Source organism: Trichosurus vulpecula, chromosome 1 (genome assembly GCF_011100635.1).
Source record: "Trichosurus vulpecula isolate mTriVul1 chromosome 1, mTriVul1.pri, whole genome shotgun sequence".
NCBI lineage: Eukaryota > Metazoa > Chordata > Mammalia > Diprotodontia > Phalangeridae > Trichosurus > Trichosurus vulpecula.
The window spans coordinates 119,163,915-119,185,972 of NC_050573.1; the positions used below are offsets into that span (position 1 = coordinate 119,163,915).

At 40.6% G+C, this 22,058-nt stretch overlaps 1 protein-coding gene across 1 annotated transcript in view; it reads left to right on the forward strand.

The window, feature by feature from the left end:
• The window catches only part of SNTB1 (syntrophin beta 1), a 311,463-nt gene that overhangs the window by 179,591 nt on the left and 109,814 nt on the right, over positions 1-22,058 (forward strand). Inside the window, exon 3 of the mRNA XM_036752733.1 lies at positions 12,974-13,181. Coding sequence (XP_036608628.1) covers positions 12,974-13,181 — 208 coding nt within the window. The remainder of the gene's footprint in view (positions 1-12,973; positions 13,182-22,058) is intronic.

The window sequence follows — 22,058 nt, forward strand, 5'->3', positions numbered from 1 at the left end:
TCCAAAGCCAATGCTTATTCCACTGCACCATGCTTTCTTTCAACAAATAGTCCCTTCAGTAAGCTTTATGTGTAAGGCACTATGTTGGGAACTCGAGAGGAAAAAGACAGAAATGAAGCTCCCTGCCCTCGAGGAGCTTACATTCTCCAAAACATACACAGATAAATGCATACCAAGCATATACAAAGTCATATAAATTAATATCAAGAGACCAAGTTAACAGCTGAGGAGATTGAGAAAGGCCTCAGGAGTAACACCTGAGCCCAACCTTTAAAGGGAGTTGGCCAAAGTTAGAAAGAAGGGCATTCTAAGAAACAGAAGACAGCCTGAGCTGAGCACAGGAGATGGAACGTTGTGGTGAGGTAATGGCAAGTAGGCCACTTTACCTAAAATATAAAGTAGGCAAAAGAGAGAATTACAAAATCAGTCCAGAAAGCTATAAGCTACAGCCATATTGGGAGAGGTTTTAAATGCTCAACAGAGAAGTTTGTATTTGATACTGGAGCAGGGCTTCTGAACCTCATTGGTGTCATGGGCCACTTAGAGGGCTGGGAAAGCCCTTTCTCAGAACAATGGTTTTAAATGCATAAAATAAAATACAATAGGATTACAAAGGCAATTAATTCTATTGAAAGACAGTTATCAAACTTTTTTTTAAGTTCATGGACTCCAAGTTAAGAACTTGAGGACTGTCAGGTGTCACTGAAGTGCCTTACAGAGGGGATTTACATGGTCAGACTTGTGCTTGAGGAATATGAGTTTGGTGACTGGATGGAGGCTGGGTTGGGGAGGGAGAAGAATGGAAGCAGGGAAATCAATTAGAAAGCTATTGCCGTAGTCCAGGTGAGATGTATACCTTCTACATGGAAGGCACTGAGTATATTTTCCTACTAAATTCCAAAGGCAATTAGGAGTGATTTGGGACTAGGTTATTTTGTATGATCCATGTTATTCTTTCATTTTCGAATTTAAAATAATACAATAAGTATTTATTCAGCACCTACTGCATGCAAGGTACTTTGCTACATGCTGGAGTTACAGCTGTCCTCAAGCATCTTGCCTTCTACCTAGAGGCAGCCTAGCATAGTGGAAAGAGCCCCAGACTTGAAGTCAAGAGATCAAGGTTCTAGCCCTGACTCTGCTACTAACACGTCAGGTGACACTGGGCAAGTCATTTTACCTCATCTGCAAAATGAAAGGGTTAGTCTGGATGTGCACACAATGTGTACACACACACACACATACACACACAGAGTAAATGTCTAGCGCCGTATTCTGTTTCCCTGTCACTGAGAGACAAGGTTAGCAGATAAAGCTGAGAATATAAATAACCGATAACCACAGCACTTAGCCAGCATAATGACTTTAACTGCAAAGCCGTTAGGTGTGAGTTTCATATACAGTTTAGTTTTCATGAGCTTTTTTTATTTGAGTCTTTGAAGTTCAAGACTTGATCAAGGGAGTTTTTTGTGTCAAAAAATAAACTTTTTTTTTAAATGCTCACATAGCCATCCTCCAATCAGATGAGAGAGGAGGCTGGGCAAATAGGAGAGCCTCATTAGATGGCCATGGCCCTTGCTGGGTCACTGAACAGCTGGATAAATAGTAATTCTCACAATGTTTCTCCAAAATAGACTAGAAGGAAGGGTAATGTGGGTGAGTATTATTATTAGGCAAGCCAGTCCTTTCCAAATCTCTGAAAGATTCTGATTCCAGGCTTCCTTTTTCTCTAAGGGACACAAAGGAGACACTGGAAGGATAGTGACTAACTACATTTGTGGTCATATCCATGAACTGTACTTTTCCCCAAAACTGGAAAGGTCTCTGCCAAGTATATTCTGCCCTACACCTCTACAGAAGTGGAAATGTGGTTGCACACATCCCTCCACTACCCATAATGAATCACATCCCAATAAGCCATTACTTGAAAACCCTCGATGAGGGGGAACTCTATTTTTCCTTCCCCCATGAATTCCTTGGGCTTCCATGGAGTACCACAGTCTTGTACTCACTTGATAAGCACTGGTATGGTAGGTATGTACCACTCCGTCCTGGCTTCCTTCAGTTCCCTCCTACAGATAAGATAGTCAAGATCTTCAAGTCTTAAGTTTCTTCCAGCTACTCCCTTCCCCATATGGCCCTGGAACAAGACCAAATCCCAGAGTTTGTTCATCATTTCAGTGGTATCTGACTCTTTGTGACCCCATTTGGGGTTTTCTAGGCAAAGGTACTACAGTGGTTTGTCATTTTTCTTCTCCAGCTCATTTTACAGGTGAGGAAACTGAGGCAAACAGGGTTAAGTGACTTGCCCAGGGTCACACAGCTAGCAAGTGTCTGAGGCTAGATTTGAATTCAGGAAGATGAGTCTTCCTGACTTCAAGCCCAGCACTCTATGCACTGTACCACCTAGCTGCCCCATATCCCAAGGTTAGATAGCCATAAAACTTCCTGTTGGTTCCTAGTGACCAGAATCTATTTGCTGATCCCATTGACTTCTGTTCATTTTAGTGGCTCTGATGACCTCTACCCTGAGGTCCCAGGACTTTAGGCTTCTAGTCAGCTACCAGTGATCTTTCCCTCAATAGAAACAAGCTTCCCAGGGCAGCTTCCTAGTATCTTTTCTGTCTGGAACCTCTAAAGGACTTTTTCTTGCCTTATCCTTGGTGACCTCTCCAATGTCAGTCACCACACTTCTTCAAGGAATTGCTCTTAGTCCCCTAGGTCAGAGGGCCTAGAGAAACCATCCTAGGTAAGAACACAATACCCTCAGTATGCTTCTGGCTTCTTACCAAGGGATGGGAAATTCTATTAATTCTCCCATCAATTAAATTTATAAAAATAAGCATTTAATAATCATGTACTACAATGCAACGTACTGGGCTAGGTACTGAAGAAACAAGACAAAAATGAAACGTTCCTTTCCCCTAAGAGCTTATTCTACAGGGAGGATATGCTGTGTACAAAGATAAGTATAAAATATTACAAATACACACAAAGTTATTTAATACAAAGTATTTAAAATTTCTAAAATCCAGACTGTATATATAAAATGTATGCACTTGGGGTGGCCAGAAAGCCCTCCCTTGAGTTGTTCTTGGAAGAAAGCTACCAATCTAAGAGATGGAGGAGAAGGAAGGGTGCTTTCCAAATAGAGGAGACAACCTGTACAAAGTCCCAGGGATGGGGGCAGGTATGTTCTATTCGGGGAACAGTAAGTAGACCAGTTTGACTAGAACCTTTTCCTTGGGATGCCCTCTCCAGTGTCATACAGAACAGCCCATCATGCCTTCCTTGTATGGCTGTGCTCACAGGGTGAGTGGCAGCTGTTCCCCTTGTATATGTGCATAGAATATTTGTTATTGTCGTTGAGTCATTTCAGTTGTGTGATCTCATTTGGTGTTTTCTTTGGTTTTTTTTAAGTAACATACTGAATTTATTATATGCTTTTTAAAAAAAAGATAAGGTATACTTCATGAAAATTCATGAGTTAACATTTCCATAAAAATACCTTCCAAAATATCTTCTAAAAAAATTGCTTTTCTCAATTCCTGTTGTCATTAGTCTTGCACATGTCCCTGATACTGTGTCTGCGCTTGTGCAGAAGGACAGTCATAGGCCTGTAATTTGCACAACTACATAGACCCATATCGCGCATAGCATATAAGTGTACTACAAGGTGATTCCTTGTATTCGTGTTCCAAATTTTGCTCAATCCCCAAATAAGAGCATCAGATCAGAAACTGAACAATAAAATTTCAAATGGAATTTTACAACAAAACAGCATGCCAGTTGCATCATGGAGCGTGCATGATTTATATTGCAATTTTGTTTTACTGGAGACTTTAAATTGATTTAATTAAATTTTTTGGTCATTGTTTAGTCATTTCAGTCACATCTAACTCTTTGTGGTCCCCTTTGGGGTTTCCTTGACAAGATACTGGAGTGGTTTGCCTTTTTCCTTCTCCAGCTTATTTTATAGATGAGGAAATAGGCACACGGAACTAAGTCACTTGCCTAGGCTCACGAGAGCAAGTAAGTGTCTGAGGTCAGATCTGAACTCAGGTCCTACCAACTCCAGGACTGGTGCTCTGTCCGCTGTGCCACCTAGCTGCCCCTAAATGCATAGTATGTACACAGTACTTAGTGTATAGTATGTTCATCTCACCCAGCACCATCCCTAGGCCGGACGTAGTCTAACAAGGCAAATAGATAAGGTTTGTATCCATAACGATCCTAGTTTACTGAAAAAAAAAAATTGTGAAAGAGGAGCAGCCTTGGATCCAAGGAGAGCTGGATTCTCTTTGCACTCTGCTGCCAATCCCCATGTGACCTTTGGCTTTGGATTGGGCCACAGTTTTCATCAACTGCAAAATAGGGGATTGGAGTTGGTGATCTTTCTACTTCTATGTGATCCCTAGGGGCCCTTCCATCTTTAACATTCTATGACTGACGTAAGATAAGTCTGAAGACAAGTCTGAAAAAATGTGTATCGCTTGCCAGTTTGTTCCCCTGCTATGGGGCACTGATAATGAAACTATTGATATCAGCCCTCTTCTGCTCTGCCGGCATCAACTTTTATCCAGACTAGGCACATAAGCAAGACAGTACCATGAAATTTATTGAATCATTTTTAGTCTGATTATTCCCAATGTTAAAAATTCTTCCACCAATACAAATTTTTTTTCACTACACAACAGGGCTTAATTTATTGTTTCATTAAAAAAGTGATGGAGAAAATGCTAATAATGCAGATTAAACTTAAAAGTATGTCATACATACTTTTTTTGAGTGCTGGATATTACAGATTACCTAGCACATTACTGTCTGTACCTCCAAAAAGATCAAATGAAGAAGAAAAAGATGCACATATACAAAAGATATTAAGAGCAGCTCTTTTTGTGGTGGCAAAAAATTAGAACCAAAGGGGATTCCATCAGTTGGAGAATGGCTGAACAGTTATGGTAGATGAATGTGTCTGCAAAAGGCTTTTAGTCGCAGAGAGTTACCTGGGGCACACTGAAAGGTTAGGGACCTTGAGGAAGTCACTTTATTTCTGTGTGCCTCAGTTTTTTCATCTGCAAAAAAGAAAGGGAGTCTGAAAAGAAAGGTTAGGCTTAAGGACACTAGTTTGCCAGGATGACCCTCTCCCCACCAGCATCACCAGTCTAGGAGGTGATGGGCCAAATGCTAATGCCACGAGAGAACAAAACTAGTGGAGGCTTCTCGGGGAAGAACAAGGCATATAGGGTCAGGGAAGTGTTGGCCGGGGGGTTGGGGCAGGGTCTTACAGAGGATCTTGGTGAATGACACAGACACCCTGCCTATCTGGAAGCAGCTGACCTTGGAGCCCTGAAGCATCCGAGGTCTGAGTTGCCTTGGCCAAGTGTGTTCCATAGCCAATTAGTTAACTTCAGTCCATTTTCTCCGTAGCATCCTGATCAACTCCCCTCCCCTTCCTTTTCTCCTACATCTCTCTAATTCTGGACCCAAGAACCATGATCAAATCCGCTCTGCCATTACTCCTGGATAGGATGTATCAGTCTACTCCTCTTTAACTCCACCCCTGTAACTTTCAGGACCCAAGTACCCCTCCCTGGCCAACACTTCCCCAACCCTATATATCTCTATTCTTCCCTTATTAGAATAAGATCTGTTTCAGGGCAGGTAACTGGTTTTACTTCTGCACTTGTAGCCCCGGCGCTTAGCACTATGCTTGCCACATAGTAATCGCACAATAAAAGTTTATTTCATTTTTTAAAAAACTAAAGGAGTTATATTAGATGCTATCTAAGGATCCTTCCAGCTCTCAAAAAAAAATCAGTGATCTTAACCTATCCGTGATTAGAAGCAAGTCTTAAACCCCTATCTTCCCGACACCAGGGCCACCTCTCTATCCATTACATTATGTTCTCTTTAAATGTCGTCTCTTAAAAACGCCTTGAAAGGATAATAGAGCAGATAAAATATTTTAATATTTTAAATCATTGCTATCATGGGTTAATTTGAAAAGTGAATTGAACCAATATATCTGTTCCTAGAAGTTCTTCTCTCTATCTAGTGTGGGTTTCAAAACTCATCCTGGCTGCATGAAGAACTTCAGGAAAGAAAGAAAACTTGGTGATTCTAACCACAGATTCCTTTCCCATTTCTTGAAAAACAGAAAAAGAAGCACATGTCTCATATCTGTGTGTAATGTTAAGTGCTGCCCAAAGTAGTCTTCTCTGTTTCATCACACAGAACCTCTGGGGGCTCAGTGAAGATCCTTGTTTTGCAGATTTCCTACAGAAAATGCTAATTATCATTAAAAAAATCCCTCCTCCAGAGACATTCCTCTTTCTAAATAATTCTTTCTTTAAAATCCAAGTTCATCTGTAAAGCAGCTTACAGCATGAATTGCTCACCATGCGTGGTAAGTTTCGAGTGTTAATGAGCACTGATCTTATGGGGATTTCTAATCTTCAGGTGATCTGCAAAGTTGTTGTTTTGAAATTCAGAGGGGAAGTAACCAGGGACTAAGTAGGACATCTGGCATCATTTCTTGATCATTAGTACCAGGGTAAGATGACCTCCAAGGACAAGGACATGAGACATGAAGGTCACCTGGAGGTTTTTTGTACTGGGGTCAGCAGGGAGGGGATTAGCGGAAGCTGCTGCATGTTAGAACTCTGCTTGGTGGTCTGACAGTGTAGGCATTTGCCCACCTGGCTTTGAGGTGGTGTACAACTTTATGATATTCATATGATGTTTTAAATTGAGGTCTTCAAGCACATATTTCTGCTTCTTAATGAGGTAGCACCCAAAGCATCTCAGCCATTAATAAGCATTTGTTAATGTGCCTAATATGTGCCAGGCATGTATTGGGTATATAGAGACAGAAGTGAAATGTTCCCTGTCCTTGGGGATATTCTAATGTGAGAGACATGTACATATATGAACATAGAAAAATTTCATGCAAAATAAACACAGGATAATTTTAAAGGGGAAAGCACTGGCACCAGTCACTTCATTGGTACAGGGAATTCCCAGGTGAGGAAACCACAAAAGTCAGCCAGTACTTCATCTGCAATACACGCACATGTTATATATGTGCGTATGTGTGATACATGTATATACATAGGCATATATACATGTGCACATACATGTATACACATACACATGCATGCCTATATACACTGTGCATATACGCGTGCGTAAATGCACACATGTATACGCATACATGTATAGTTGCAATATGTATGTGTGCATATTACAGATGAAAAGCCAACCGACTTTTGTGTTTTCCTCATCTGGGAGTATGTGTATATATACATGTGTTTGTGTATGTGTGTGGAGATATATACATATATATATATATACATATATATGTGTGTGTATATGTATATATATGTGTGTATGTATGTGTGTATACATACATATATATATATATATATTATATACAATATGTGTGTATATGCAGACACAATAATGAGGGCAATCCCCGACATGTAACAACATTTTGAGTCATTGAATGACTCAAAGGTAGGCAGAATAGTTATCTCTAGCCTGTTCTTTCCCCACCCTTCTTCAAAGGAAATTCAAATTCCTGCCAAGAAGGGGAAGCAGGAGGTGGAGACCAGAAGCCACCAATCTGCTTGCCTCAGAAAGAGGGAATACTGGGCTAGAAATATCTATCTCCTCCCTTAAATATTGTTTGTCTAGGCGGGGATGTGGTTTTAAGGTTCAAGCTAAACTTCTGATCTCTCTTCATTAATGGAGGGCCAGAGCTTTATATCCTAGGCTTGACTCCCTTCCCACCAAATACCATTTCTACAATGAACAGCAGGTAGTAAAGAAATCAATTTATCCAAGTTGATAGCAAAACAGACATCAGAGAAAGTATGCATAGGATATATACCACATAATACAGAGCGAAAGGGCTCATCTATTGAGAATGAGGTCAACCAAGAAAGACAAAGTCCCAGATCTCACTCAAGGGGAAATTCACCAAAGTTTCTAGTGTAGGACGCTGAGGATAGGAACATAAAGGAAACTGCTAGTCCCTCTCATGTTGGCTTCTTCCCAGAGTATTTTTCTCCCTTTAGCAACCTAAAGTGGAGTTTGAATCTTCTGTCTTCTCTAAGTTGGAAGGCAGGAGCACTCAAAGTTTTATAAAGCTGGGGTCATGTCTAGTCATCCTGGTTTTTGTCTTTGCGCTAGACTGATGACTCTGGAAGACAGAGTGAGGCTGGTGACTTGATGCAACTCTGAGTCACTTAAATCCAATTCACAAACAAGTCAAGAGGTCACCCAAGATGTTATAAGTCCTCTGAAAATGAAGAATGAGCAACAAAGGCCAAAGAGGCTGGAAAAAGCCAAAGGAAGTGAAGAGACTGAATCTGTCCCTAGTCCCTCACACAGATGTAGGGCATTGATCCCCACCAGTGAGGACAGAGACCCATGCCAATGGACTTTGGAACTTGAGTTTTCATAAGGAAAATTTAGCAATCAGTTTTAGTATTTCAATAGGCATTAATCTTTTTTGCTTCTTAACAAACTTCTTTTAGAACCTGTGATTTCAAAAGCAGAGGGAATTCTCTGGGTGGAAACTCCCTCCACAAGGGCATATTGATACCTCTTTTGAAACTTGGCTGGTGCATTGAGAGATCAAGTGACCTCTCTAGAGTTACGTAGTTAATTCGTGTCAGACTTAAACCCAGGTCTTTCTGGTTCTAAGGCCAGTCTTCCATACGGTACATCATGCTATGTTTCATTAATAGTCTGGAAGCTTGTCCTTTCTTTAATTTAAATCCATCTTGCTTCATAGGACATCTCTTTCTTATCTTCTGCCATGAGCAATCATGAGGTTCAGAAACTAGGTAGTTACTTTTTTTTCCATTCATTCAAGACACATTTATTAGGTGGAATCATCATTGTCTAGTGGAAAAAATTCTGGATTCGGACTAAGAAAAAGGTTCAAATCCCAGCTTTGCCATGAACTGTGTTATCACATGCAAGCCACTTTGGAGAGGCAGCATGGAACAGTGGAAGGAGGCCTGGCTGTGGAGTCAGAGGCACTGAGGTGTGACCTCGGGCAGGCCATCTCACATCCCTCCGGGCCTCATCGTCTTCATTTCTAAAATGGGAAGAATGGACTTGGATGACATCTGAGTTCCCTTCCGGATCTGAGTCTATGAACCTAGCATCCCCTTTGGACCTCAATTTCCTAATCCGTAACAAGAAACTGTTGAATTAAATTATCTCAAATGCCCCCTTCCAGCTGTAAATTCTCTGGTACAACAACCTAGAATTTGCAGTGCTCTTTGCTAGGATATGATACTGGACTGCAGCTAATTAGCAGTAGGAGTAGCCGGGGGAGTCATCAATAACAATGAATCGTTCCATTTCAGCCAGTATGGAGGACAAGGGAACTGTGCTAGTGGCCTGCAGAGATTGTGTCATGTCTACGCTTCTGCCACAGGCAACCAACAACTATCCACGCGTTAAGGAAAAAGTGCTCTTCATGCTAGGGGAGAAAATAAAAGGACTAGAGAATGATCTCTTTGGTATCTAGCTCATCAGGGAAAATGAAGTGTTCTTGGCAGAATAGAGGAAAAGACCCAAGAGAAAAACAAGGGAGAGAATAAAAACTAGACACTTGAGGGTCAAGACTTCGGAATATGGAAGAAGAAAAGCCAGCACTTTAATTTTTACTTTACATACATTATCATTAGAGGCAGCTAAGTGGAACAAGGATTAGAATGGCCTGGACCTGGTGGCAGGAAGACCTGAGTTCAAATCTGGCCTTAGACATGTAATAGCCCCATGAACCTTTAGAAGTCACTTAGCTTCTGCTTGCCTCAGTTTCCTTATCTGTAAAATAGGGGTAATATTATCTGTAGTATCTACCTCACAAGGTTGTTATAAAGACCAACCAAGGTCATGTATGTAAAGTGCTTTGTAATCCGTACAACACTGGATAAATGTCAACTATTGTCAAGGATCTCCACAGTTGAAGATAGGATCATAGACAACATAATTTCTGACATGAAAGAACTGGATTTTAATAGGAGAGAGTTAAGCTCCTTCTTCCTCCCCTCTACTGCAACATGCCATGCCTTTCTGTTTGTCTCCAAGTCCTTTAATAGCCTCCTTGGAGCTTCTTCCTCCTTGTCTAGTTATTCCCTCATTACCCCAATACTGTTACCTTCTCCCCATCTCTTTCCCAGATTTTGTTCCAGTGGCGCCCTTGTTATTTGAAGTAAATCCAGAAATGCTGAAACAAAAGATTTCTTCAAATATCTGAAATCTAATCTAATATAGCTACTACTTCTTGGTTTAAGTGTACCGTACTAGCGTCTCATAGCCAATTTCATCTAGGTTTAGAATAACACAATAACTCCTTTCGCCCTGTTATTAATAAATTTCTTTCAAGACTGGTGTCTTCCTTCAGCTTCTCAGACCTCAAAGGAATCTCCTCTGTGAGCCTCCCAACCTCATGAGTTTTCTCCACATATGCCTATTCCAGGAAGCCCAGTTACTTCTTGTCTTTTGATTTAACTGAAGCTACCCCAAGACCTTTGGTTATTCCATCTCCTGGTAGCTACTGTGCTCTGAATCCACCTCAGATTTTCTAAAGAAAAACCAACCACCAACTTAACATCCTTCCTATACATTTTGCACTCTGTCATCTCTGCTTCTCTACCCAAGCCATTCCCTTTCCCCACAATATGCGCCTTGCCATTTGTCTTTTGATATATTCAGGATTCATCTTCAAGGTTGCCTCTTTCATGAAGTCTTCCTTCTTCCCTTCAGGCAGAAGTCATCTTTAAGAATCAATTCATGTCCTGTATCCTAGAGGAAGCTTTGTCTGATCACTCCAGCCTTCAAGGAAAAATCACTCTTTTGAACCTTATTTGTTTAGTTGTTTTTCAGTTGTGCCCAGTTCTTTGTGATGCCATTTGGGGTTTTCTTGGCAAAGATACTAGAGTGGTTTGCTATTTCCTTCTCCAGCTCATTTTACAGATGAGAAAACTGAGGCAAGCAGGGTTAAGTGACTTGTCCAGGATCACCCAGTTAGTAAGTGTCTGAGGCCAGATTTGAACTCAGGATGATGAGTCTTCTTGACTCTCGGCCCAGCACTCTAGCCACTGAACCACCCAGCTGCCCTTAGAACCCTATAGCATGTCATTATTATAGGATTATACTGTTTGTTATATCATACAAGTTAATCTTATTTCCTTATCTTAATTAAAAAAAACTAATTGATATCAGGGACCCTTCAGTAGCATCTTTCACTATGAGGGGTATATAGTAAGTAAATGCTCAAGAAACACTTAGCGCAACTCTGTGGCACAGTGGAGAGAGCCCTGTGGTTACAGTTATGAAGACTTGAGTTCAAATAGTGCCTCACTGTGTCGCCTTGAACAAGTCACTTAATCTCAGCCTCAATGTCTTCATCTGCAAAATGGGGATCATGATAGCACCTTCCTCTTAGAGTTGTTATGAGGATCAAATTAGATAAGATTTGTAACCTTAAAGTGTCATATTATTGCTAATTATTATTATTATTATTATTTAATTCTTCCCCTCCACACTTACCTATATACACTACCCCTTACAAGAGCCACTTGACCTATTTTAACTTAGATATGAATTTTAGAACTCAAGCAGGAAAAGTTAAAAAGTAAAATAAAAAATAAAACCAAACCCCAGCAAAGAGGAATTTTCTTGACAGAATGGCAAACTGCATTCCTGACTCAAACTGAAGAGATCAGATGACCACCTGTCTCTGTTGCTGTAGAGGGGATTCCTCTCTCTTTGGAGGAAAATTGGAATGGATGACCTTGTCGTTCCCATCCAACTCTAAAATTCTATGATTCCACATGAATCCATCTACTGAAGGGGGTGATGCTAAACGCCTTCCCTTCTCCCAACCTGCACTCCTGAACCTTGACCTAACCCCCACCCCCAAACACACTGCTACTCTATTTTGAGCTCCTTGATGGAGAAGGTCGTGTATCATGGTGCCCTCATAAGGTTGTTGGGGGAATCAGATGAGTTAATGTATGTAAAGCACTTTGTAGACCTTGAAGCACTATATAAATGTCAGCTACTATTATTGTTAACATAGAGTACAAGCCTGATCAATATTGGTTGAATAAATGAAGGAATGACCTATTGTACTGAGCGTTTGCACACACTGAGAAGTACCTGCCTGAGAACCCATCCCTTTGTTGGATTGCCACTTCCTCTGCCCCCCAAATCTCAACATTTCTTCATGGAACTTTGAGATCTCAAAGGAAATTTTGCCAATTGGGGTCAAATAGAGCACCATCCCTGCGTCGTTTCTCATCCTTAGCCCTTGTCTAACCCCACATGCTGACCTCAACTGCACTTGGCAAATGATCAAAAGCTGGATAAAGTTCCATGGACCTCATAGCCAGGGTCCACAAAGACAGGCAGACAGCTTTCCTTTGATCCTAGAATAGTACCATTGGTTATCATTGACTGAGCAGGGGGCTTGAGTTTGTGGTCATATGGTCCAATCTATTACTCCTTGTCGGCAACTGTGGTGCTCTCAGCGTAAACTCCAAACCCCTTATTTTGAACAAAAGTGTAGGACAAAATTAGCATCAGTTACTGATTTATAAACATTGATAAAGCCAGGAGATTCAAGAGGACGGGGACTGTTTTATGTTGGTATTTGTTTCACCACCCCTTAGCATAGTGCTCCATATGTAACAGGCACTTGAAAAAATGCTTATTGAACTGAAATAAAAGTTGGGAAAGTCAGGCTTTCTTAGTTACAGAACTGTTTTTCCAAAAAAAATTGGCTAAGCAAAGTTGGACTCATTAAGGTAAGAAGACTGAATAGTTGATAGCATAGAAAAAGAGAATCGGTTTAAGTTGATATGATCAAGGTAGGGAGCTCTTTAGTCTCTGGGGATTAGAGCTGCCTAGAAAGGTCCTAATGGTTTCCCCTTCGCTTCTCCAGACATCTTGAAATCCATTCACCCGATGCTAAGCACACTGTCATCCTGCGGAGCAAAGACTCAGCCACAGCCCAGGCGTGGTTCAATGCCATCCATGCCAACGTTAGCGACCTGCTTACGAGGGTCATCGCAGAGGTCAAAGAGCAGCTGGGGAAAAGTGGCATCCCTGGGAGCCGAGAGATCAGACATCTAGGCTGGCTTGCAGAAAAGGTATGGAAGATGTTTTGTTATGTTCAGTCCCCTGGGCAAGCCCATCTTCACTTTTTGCAGTTTCTGAAGTCTATTTCCATATGGCAAACTCTCAATTACCAGTAAGATAATTTCCCTGTAGGGGGATTCTCCAAGTCTGAGATACACACGATGACAACCATTATCATTGTCATCATTTTCAGACTTGTCAGGGTGCCATTCATGGGATTATAGATCTAGAACTGAAAGGGACTGTAATTCAGTTCAGTTAATTTCAACAAGAGTTATTAACTGTCCACTTTGTGCCTTGCCTTGTATTAAGTTCTGGGAATACAAAGATAAAAAAAAAAAAACGAACCTCGATCTCTACCCTTAAGGAATTTACACTCTCTAATTTGCTACTTGGGGCAGCTAGGTGGTACAATGGATACAGCACTGGGCCTGGAGTCAGAAAGACTAACCCAGGCTCAGACACTTGCTAGCTATGTGACCCTGGGCAAGTCCCTTAACCCTGTTTGCCTCAGTTCCTCATCTACAAAATAAGCTGGAGAAAGAAATGGCAATCACTCCAGTATCTTTGCCAAGAAAACCCCAAACAGGGTCACAAAGAGTTGGACACGACTGAAAACAGCTGAAAAACAACCTGCTAGTAGCTTTTGAGATGTTTCATTGGTGGTTTATACCTCCACCAGAAAAGGTCATACGAATAATAATTCCAAAGGCAGCATTTGAATCCAGATCTTCTTGACTCCAAACCCAGCAGTCTGTCCACCATACACACTGCCTCTCTGTGATCTTTATTACTATTATTTCCAGACCTGTTAGTGTGAGAGGCCTGGGATCATAGACTGAGAGCCACAGGGGACCTTAGATACCATCTAGTTAAATCTTCTAATTTCATAAATGAGGAAACCGAGGCCAAGAGAAGTAAAGTGTGTTATCTAGGCTCACACACAAGTAGTGTCTGACATGAGTTAAGATTTGAACTCAGCTCCTCTGCCACCAAATCCAGGGCTTTTCCCACTGGTTCATATTAACACAAGCCCTAGGCTCCCTCAAATTCCTTGCTATACAAACAATAAAATGTACTTTGGAGCTAATCTGGTGGGAGTTAATGCTGCCCCTCAGTTCAAAGGTTTGAGTCTTCAGAGTTGTTCCTGAGCCTGGTTACTGTTTTTTGGACTTGATCTTGTTTTCAAAAGAACACTGGGCTTTTCAGGGCAGCCTGACCTTGCTGTCACTCACACTGTAATAAGCTCTAAAAGGGAGTAGCCAGCATCACAATTACAGCATGTTAGGTTCCTAGAGACACTAAATTGTGTCATCTGAGAAGGACCTGCCTGACCACTCTTGAAAAATGACACTAGAAAACAGCAATCTGTGAAACGTGTTTTTCCTCATTTGTTCTTTGTTCATCCTGGCTCTTACTGAGTATTTAGTTCCAAAGTTCATGGTCAATGAGATGGCATCACTCCAATTTCCCACTGAGTTCAAAAGAATGGAAAGCATTGGAGAGAGTTGGTTGTGGAACAGTTATAATCAAAAGAAATTATTATAACTTCAGTATCATAGGTTTTTTTCATTTCTTAGATGATCTGTATGAGAGCAGGGTTTTAATGCTGCAGAATCGCGGGATTATAAAATCTTAGGCTAGGAATGGGCCTAGGTGGTCACCTAGTGTAACCTGACTCTGAACAAGAATCCTCTCTGCAATATACCCACTAAGTAGGTGCCAGACCTCTCTTTGAAGATTTCTCATGAAAGAGAATCCTCTATCTCCAGGTATAGCCTATTCCATTTTGGATAATTCTGATTGTTAGGAAGGTTTTTTTGTTCTTCATATCAAGCCAGAAAATACTTTGTTGTAACTTTGACGCATTGGCTCAAATTTTGCTTCCTCCTATCAAATAGAACACATCTAGGTCAAGGTCCATGAGATTGTCCTTCAAATAACTGTCATGGCTTTCTGACTTAGAACTTCCTTCACTCGGGTTTACAACCTAGCTGTGATTCTCAACTCCTTACTCTCTCTCACTCCCAATATCCAATCAGTTGCCAAGTTCTGTCGTTTCTACCCTTGGGATGCCCACTCCTCTTCTCTTCCACTGCCACCAACCTTGTATAGGGACAGTCCATCTCACCTCTGGTCTATTGAAATCACCTGCTGGTTGGCCTTCCTCCCTCAAGTCTCTCCCCATTTCCATCCATGCTCCAATCATCTGTCATATTGATCTTCCTAAGATATAAGTCTGACCATGCCATCTCCCTTTTCAATAAAATCCCTCCAGGATCAAATATAAAATCCTCTGTTTGGCATTTAAAACACATCATAACCTGCCCCCTTCCTAAATTTTCAGGCTTCTTGCACCCTAGTATAAGGCCTTATATTCTGACTGTAAGGCCATGTACTCTGCCATCCAGTGAAACTGACTACCTTGCCATCTCTCCAACAAGACACTCCATCCCTCAACTCTGGGCATTTTCATTAGTGTTCTCCCATGCCTGGAACTCTCTCCCTGCTCACCTCATGCTCACCTCATCCTCTAAGCTTCCCTGGCTCCCCTCATAGCTCAGCTAAAGGCCCACCTTCCACAAGAAGCCTTGCTACCCTCCTTAATCTTCTCCTTTCCTCTCTGCGATAATCTACAATTTATCCGATATAGTGTATCTTGTTTGTACATAGTTGCTTGTTTATTGCCTCCTCTGTTATTAGATGATGACCTCCTTTTGAGCAGGGATGGGGAGGGGTGGGGAGTTTGCCTTTCTAAATATCCGCAGTGCTTAGCACATAAATGAATGAATGAATGAATGAAGCATTTATTAAGTACTTACTGTATGCAAAGCACTATGCTAAGCGTTGGAGATGCAAATAGAACAATACAAGACAGTAACTAACTGCTCTCAAGGAACTAATGCAGGAGATAACACACATGGAAAGTTTCAGCTACAAGTCAGAAAGATCCCATGGTCCTCAGGGTGCAGGACCTGGATGTGTTCTAAAATGTTTATAGCAGTTCTCTTTTTGTGGTGGCAAAGAACTGGACATTGAGGGGATACCTACCGGTTGAGGAATGGCTGAATGAGTTGCAGTATACGATTGTGATGGAATACTACTGTGCTGTAAGAAATGATGAGCTCTTTAATTATAGAAAAACATGGATAGACTTGCATGAAATAATAAAGAGCGAAATGAGCAGAACCAAGAGAACGTTGTATATAGTAACATTGTTTTAAGATTGACTTTGAGTGAATAAGTCATTTTGACTATTATAGATACCCAAATTAACCATAACATCTGTACACAGAGAAAGAACTGATAAATAAAAGTATGTATAGAATAATTTTACATATATATCTATAACTACCTCTACATAATGTGTATGTGTATGTATATATGCATATATATCTATATAAACATATTTGTATCTAATGGTAGCCATCTCTAGGGTCAGGAGAGAGGAAAGAAAAAAATTTACATGGTAAATTTATTATATATTTATATATATTATATAGATAATATACATTATACATTTATTTGTATTTGTTTTTATATATTATATATAAAAATTATATATTTAGAAGGAATAGCAAGTTGTACATAATAGATTTGCAGTTTCATGTACAATCATCTTTTTTGTTATATGTTATGGAAATGCTTGTTATATTCCATAAATTAAAAAAATTAAAATAATAAAAAAGAAAGGTTCTTAGGGTCCTTAGGACCCCAAGGATCCTTAGGGTTTAGCAGCAAAGCAAATGGCAATGTGTCTTTTTAATGTCACTTCAACTGACAAAAATCATATCAGTTTCTGTCATGCCAAGGACTTTGGTGACAAGAACATTCTTTTCTCAATTTTCAATAGATTTAACAATAACACTTGCAGGCTTCACGTCCGCAAGAGTTGCTTTCCAAGACGATGGCTGAGGACACTGGGTTGGAAGCATTGCTGCTCTATGGCTCTTAGGGTCATCCTGGGTGGGCTATCAAGTTGCCTAGGAAGATAGTGGTCAATCCCTCCCATTTCCTCCTCAGGGTTCCTGGCTTCTCCTAGCCCTGCCTTTCGTGTAGCAGTTGGCTGGCAGTTGGTGAGGTGGCCAACCCCTTCTCTATAGGAGTTGCCTCCCTGGGCAGTGGCTGTGAGGCATAGTCCAGAAGCAGGACCAATGGGCTGGAGGATGTTGCCACCCTCAGGACTCATACACGTATCTGCCCATTAGTGGCAGCTGGCCTGCAGCCACTGCCAGTGGTGATGAGGAAGGTGGACCCCTTCTCCATAATGATTCCTCCCCTCAATGCTGGCACATAGTGCATGCCTAATAAAATCTTGTTAACTTGACTTAACTACAAATAGTCCTTTCATGGCATGATCTTTAGGTTCTATAGCATCTTAATTACCTTTCTCTGTATATGATCTGCTTTATTGATGTTCTCCCTAAAATATGGTGCCTAGAAGTAAACACAGCATTCCATATGTGATCAGACCAAGACAGTGGGACCATCACCTCCCAAACCCTACATCCTCTGACTTTGCTCCTGCAGCCTAAGATCACATTACCTGGTTTGGGATTTTGTTTTTGTTTTTGCTGCCACATTATACTGTTGACTCATGCCGAACTTTTGCTCCGCTAAAATCCCCAGATCTTTTTCAGATAACCTGCTATCTAACTATCTCTCTACCATCTGATATTTGTGAAACTGTGCATTTGTGCCTATTAAATTTCATTGTATTAGATTTGTGACAGGGTATTACAATGAATAGAGTGTTGGACTTAATCAGGAATACTTGAGTTCAAATTCTGACTCAGAAACTTACTAGCCACGGGGCCCTAGGAAAAATCACCTAACCTTCTTCCTCAACCAGCCTCCAGTTCCTCATGTATAAAATAGGGATAATAACAACAGGGTGGTTATAATGATCACATGGGATTATACATATAAATGTATGCGTGTGTAAGAAGAGCTTTGCAAACCATAAAATGCTATAAACATGCTAGCTATTTTTATTATTAGTCACCATATTCTAGGATGCCCAACATTTTAGCTGTCTAAATAAAATGCTCAATAAAACACAATCTCTACAAAATCAAATCTTTTATTTTTTCAAATTTCTTTTTATTTGGAGGAGAAATAGTGGGAAGCGATGAAGTCAGTCAGTTTAGTAAACATGTATTAAGGGCTTACTATGTGCCAGGCACTGTTTTAAGCACTGGGAATTAGAATACACACAAAAAGTCTGTCTTCAAATGCTTACATTCACATGTGGGGAGACAACACAAAAGAGAATTGGAGGAAGTCAAAAAATCAGGGTTGGCGATGTGTCTTGAGGCCAGATTCGAACTCAGGTCTTTCTGACTCCAGGTCCAGCACTATTCATTGCTCTACCTACCTGCCTCCTGGTTTTGGTCTGAGCTAACTTAGAAATCCACCTCACAAGTAACTAAAATTGTCTCAGCTAGCCCAGGGTCTGCTGTCTTTCATCCTATAGTGTGAACTTTGGAAGTGGCAGAATTTTGGCAGAGCCTCCACATTCTTTCGGGCGTGAACTCGGCAAGGTCAACCAAAGCTGAGATTTGTCATGATGTAAAGTTTCCAAGAGAATACAAGGAGAAGGACTATGGCATTTACATTAGAATAACCATTTTGAATTGAAATATGTGGCAGTCTGTAGGAAGAGAAAGTAGCTATTATTCTAGATATGACCAGTAATATATGTGGAAATTGAAAAAGAAATTTCTCATAGATGTTTTATATTAAGTCCAGTTCTTGTCTCTTGCAGCATTGTCACTAAGACATTACAAAAATATATTTATTCAGGCAAGGGGAAAAAAATCCAGGTGCCCTGGCATTCAAGACTTTCCAAAATCTGGGCCCCTCTCTATCTCTAATTTCTTAAACTCTTTTGTTTCAGCCAACCCAGGAGATGTTGCTATTGAGTCATGTCAGACTCTCTGTGACCCCATTTGGGGTTTTCTTAGCAAAGATAGTGAAACGTTTTGCCTTTTCCTTCTCTAGCTCATTTTACAGTTGAGGAAATTGAGGCCAACCAGGTTAAGTTAGTGTCTGATGCCAGATTTGAACTCAGGAGAATGAATCTTTCTGACTCCAGGTCCAGTGCTCTATCCACTTCACCACCTAGCTGCCTCCATCTATATCTAAATATATACATGTGCAGTCTCCCCTGTGTTCCTTTGCGATTAGGGCCTGGCTCACTTTTGTCTTTGTGTCTCTAGGGCCTAGCACAATGCCTGCCACATAATAGGCTTTAATAAATACTTTTGATTGACTCCGACATGCAGACATTAAGTGCCTTTTGTGAGCCAGGCACTGTGCTGGGCAAATGGCATGCAAACACAAAAATCCAAAGCAGAAATAAAATGACCAGCAGCAACATCACTATCCTCTTAAGGGAGAAGAGTTCATAGGACTTATAGGATTTCATGCTCAAAGGGACCTTAAAGAACATCTACCTGGGGTTTTTAACCTTTTCTGTGTTGCATATTCCTTGGGCAGTCTGATGAAGTCTATGGACTCCTCAGAATAATGTTTTTTAATATCTAAAATTAAAATAATGAAGATGACAAAGGAAGCCAATTATATTGAAATACAGTTATCAAACTTTTTTTTAAGCAAGTTCATGGATCCCCACTTAAGACCTTATCTAAGCCAGTTCCTTCATTTTACAGATGAAGAAACTGAGGTCCAGAGTGGTTCTATTATTCCCCCAGGGTCATCCACCTCGTCATCCGCATCCAGATCCTCTTGCCACTCCACTTCTAAGTGTGCGTGGTTCCATTCCTCTGTTGTTGGCAGTGGGATAATTAATTCTAAACTGTAACTAGGGAGAATAAATTACAGAATAAACAGGGTAGAATAAAGTGAGGTTTTTTTTCTCTCCCTGTGCCCAGAAAGGTTCCTGGCTAGTACTCTGAGTGGGTACTATCTGTCAAAATAATTAATAGGTTCATTGTCAAGCATTGCAGCTTAACAGTAATAAAAGCAAATGAAATGCATTTTGTGAGAAAATTATTGTTATCATGATGATAGCAGTATGTGGAGAAGCAGCTCAGTATAATGGATAGAAATCTCTCTGAAGTGAGGGAGAACACCATATAAGTCCCACTTCCGGACTCTTACAAGGCTATGTGACCCTGAGCAAGTAACAACCTCTCAATCGCCCAGGAATTTCTCCAAGACTGTGTATTGCAGAGCAGGTATGGACCTGCATTTGTAGGAGGGAATTTCCTTCCCTGGAATTCCCTATACCAGGGAAATCACATGTTCAATCAGAAAAAAAAATCATGTGGCATGAGTTTGAAACTTATTACTTTGATGCATTGATGGTTTTGCAATCTCATCCAAATGGATATTCCCTACAGTGATGTAGATAACAATAGATAACAACCCATCTATACCTTCTTATCCTATGCAACTTTTTTCCATGTTTTTCCGTAAATCTATCCCTAGAAGTCCTACCCCACAATGGGAAAGTTACTAACGGTATGTCATGTTGAAACAATAATAGTATTTTCTTCAATGACAAGAGAAGATATTTTATTGTCTTCTTATTTAAAGCCCATCAAAAGATTTCCACAAAGCAAGGCCCAGGGTTAAAAATCCAAATGGGAATTTTTTTGAATGACTATTTAATACTGAACCTTATGATAGTGTCGTATGAATCAGGTTTGGGTTTTGGTTTTTTTTTGGTTTTTTTTGGCAAAATGTTACAATGGGTGGCTAATCCTTCATACTGTACTTCCTCTGGCATTTCTTGTAACAACACAAATCTCAGTTAATTCTCTTGGTATTTGTTTAGCTATAAAATGTGATCCCCTAGAAATTCAACTATGATTTACCTTCAATTGATGTCTGTTGTCTTTGTCCTAAAAGTATTAAGTTTTGATTTTGTGGCTGGATAAAGGCAGTTCTGGGGGGGGCAGGGAAGGCTTCCTATGCAATGGCATACATGATTTAGAATCTGTAAAATCAGCATGTGAGGTACAAACAATTGAAACTTGGAAAAACATTGGTCTCTGTAAGGTTTTTACCTGACCTCAATTTTAGAAAACTTGCCTAATATTGGCAAGAATGATCTGTATCTCCAAAGGCTTATTAAACTTTGTCACAAATACCTTGACCATTCTACTAGTTAATAATCAATAAGCATTTATTTTAAAGTGCTGATTTTCTGCAAGGCATAGGTGCTCCATGCCAGGGATATGAAAACAAAAACAAAAGCAAAACAACCACCGCAACAAAAACCCTCCCAACAACATGGTACCTGCCTTCAAGAAGCTTACTTTCTATTGGGGGAGGTAACATGAACATATAAATATATGAGTATAAAAACTTGCGGGGCAGCTAGGTGGCATAGTAGATAGAACACTTGGCTTAGAATCAGGAAGACATCTTCCCGAGTTCAAATCCGGTGTCAGACACTTACTAGCTGTGTGATCCTGGGCAAGTCACTTAACCCTCTTTGCCTCAGTTTCCTCATCTGTAAAATGAGCTGGAGAAGGAAATGCAAAGCACTCCAGTATCTTTGCCAAGAAAACCTCCAATGGGGTGGTGAAGAGTCATATAGGACTGAACAACAGCAAATAAAAACATGCAAAGTAAACACAAGGAATTCTTTTGAGGTCAAGGGTAGGCACCAGCAGCTGTGAGTATCAGGAAAGGCTCTGTGTAGAACTTGGTACTCCATCTGAGCTTTGAAGGAAACTAGAAATTCAAAGAGAAGTAGTTGACGAAGGAAGTCCTAATTGACTGGGACCTTGTTGATGCTTACTGACAGCCAGTGCTGTTAGGCTCCAGGGTGGTGTTTGGGGGAGACAAGGGGCAAGTGTTGGGCTCGAGGGCTGTGAATTGAGGAGAGGTCATTTGAGGTGGGAGGAGTTAGA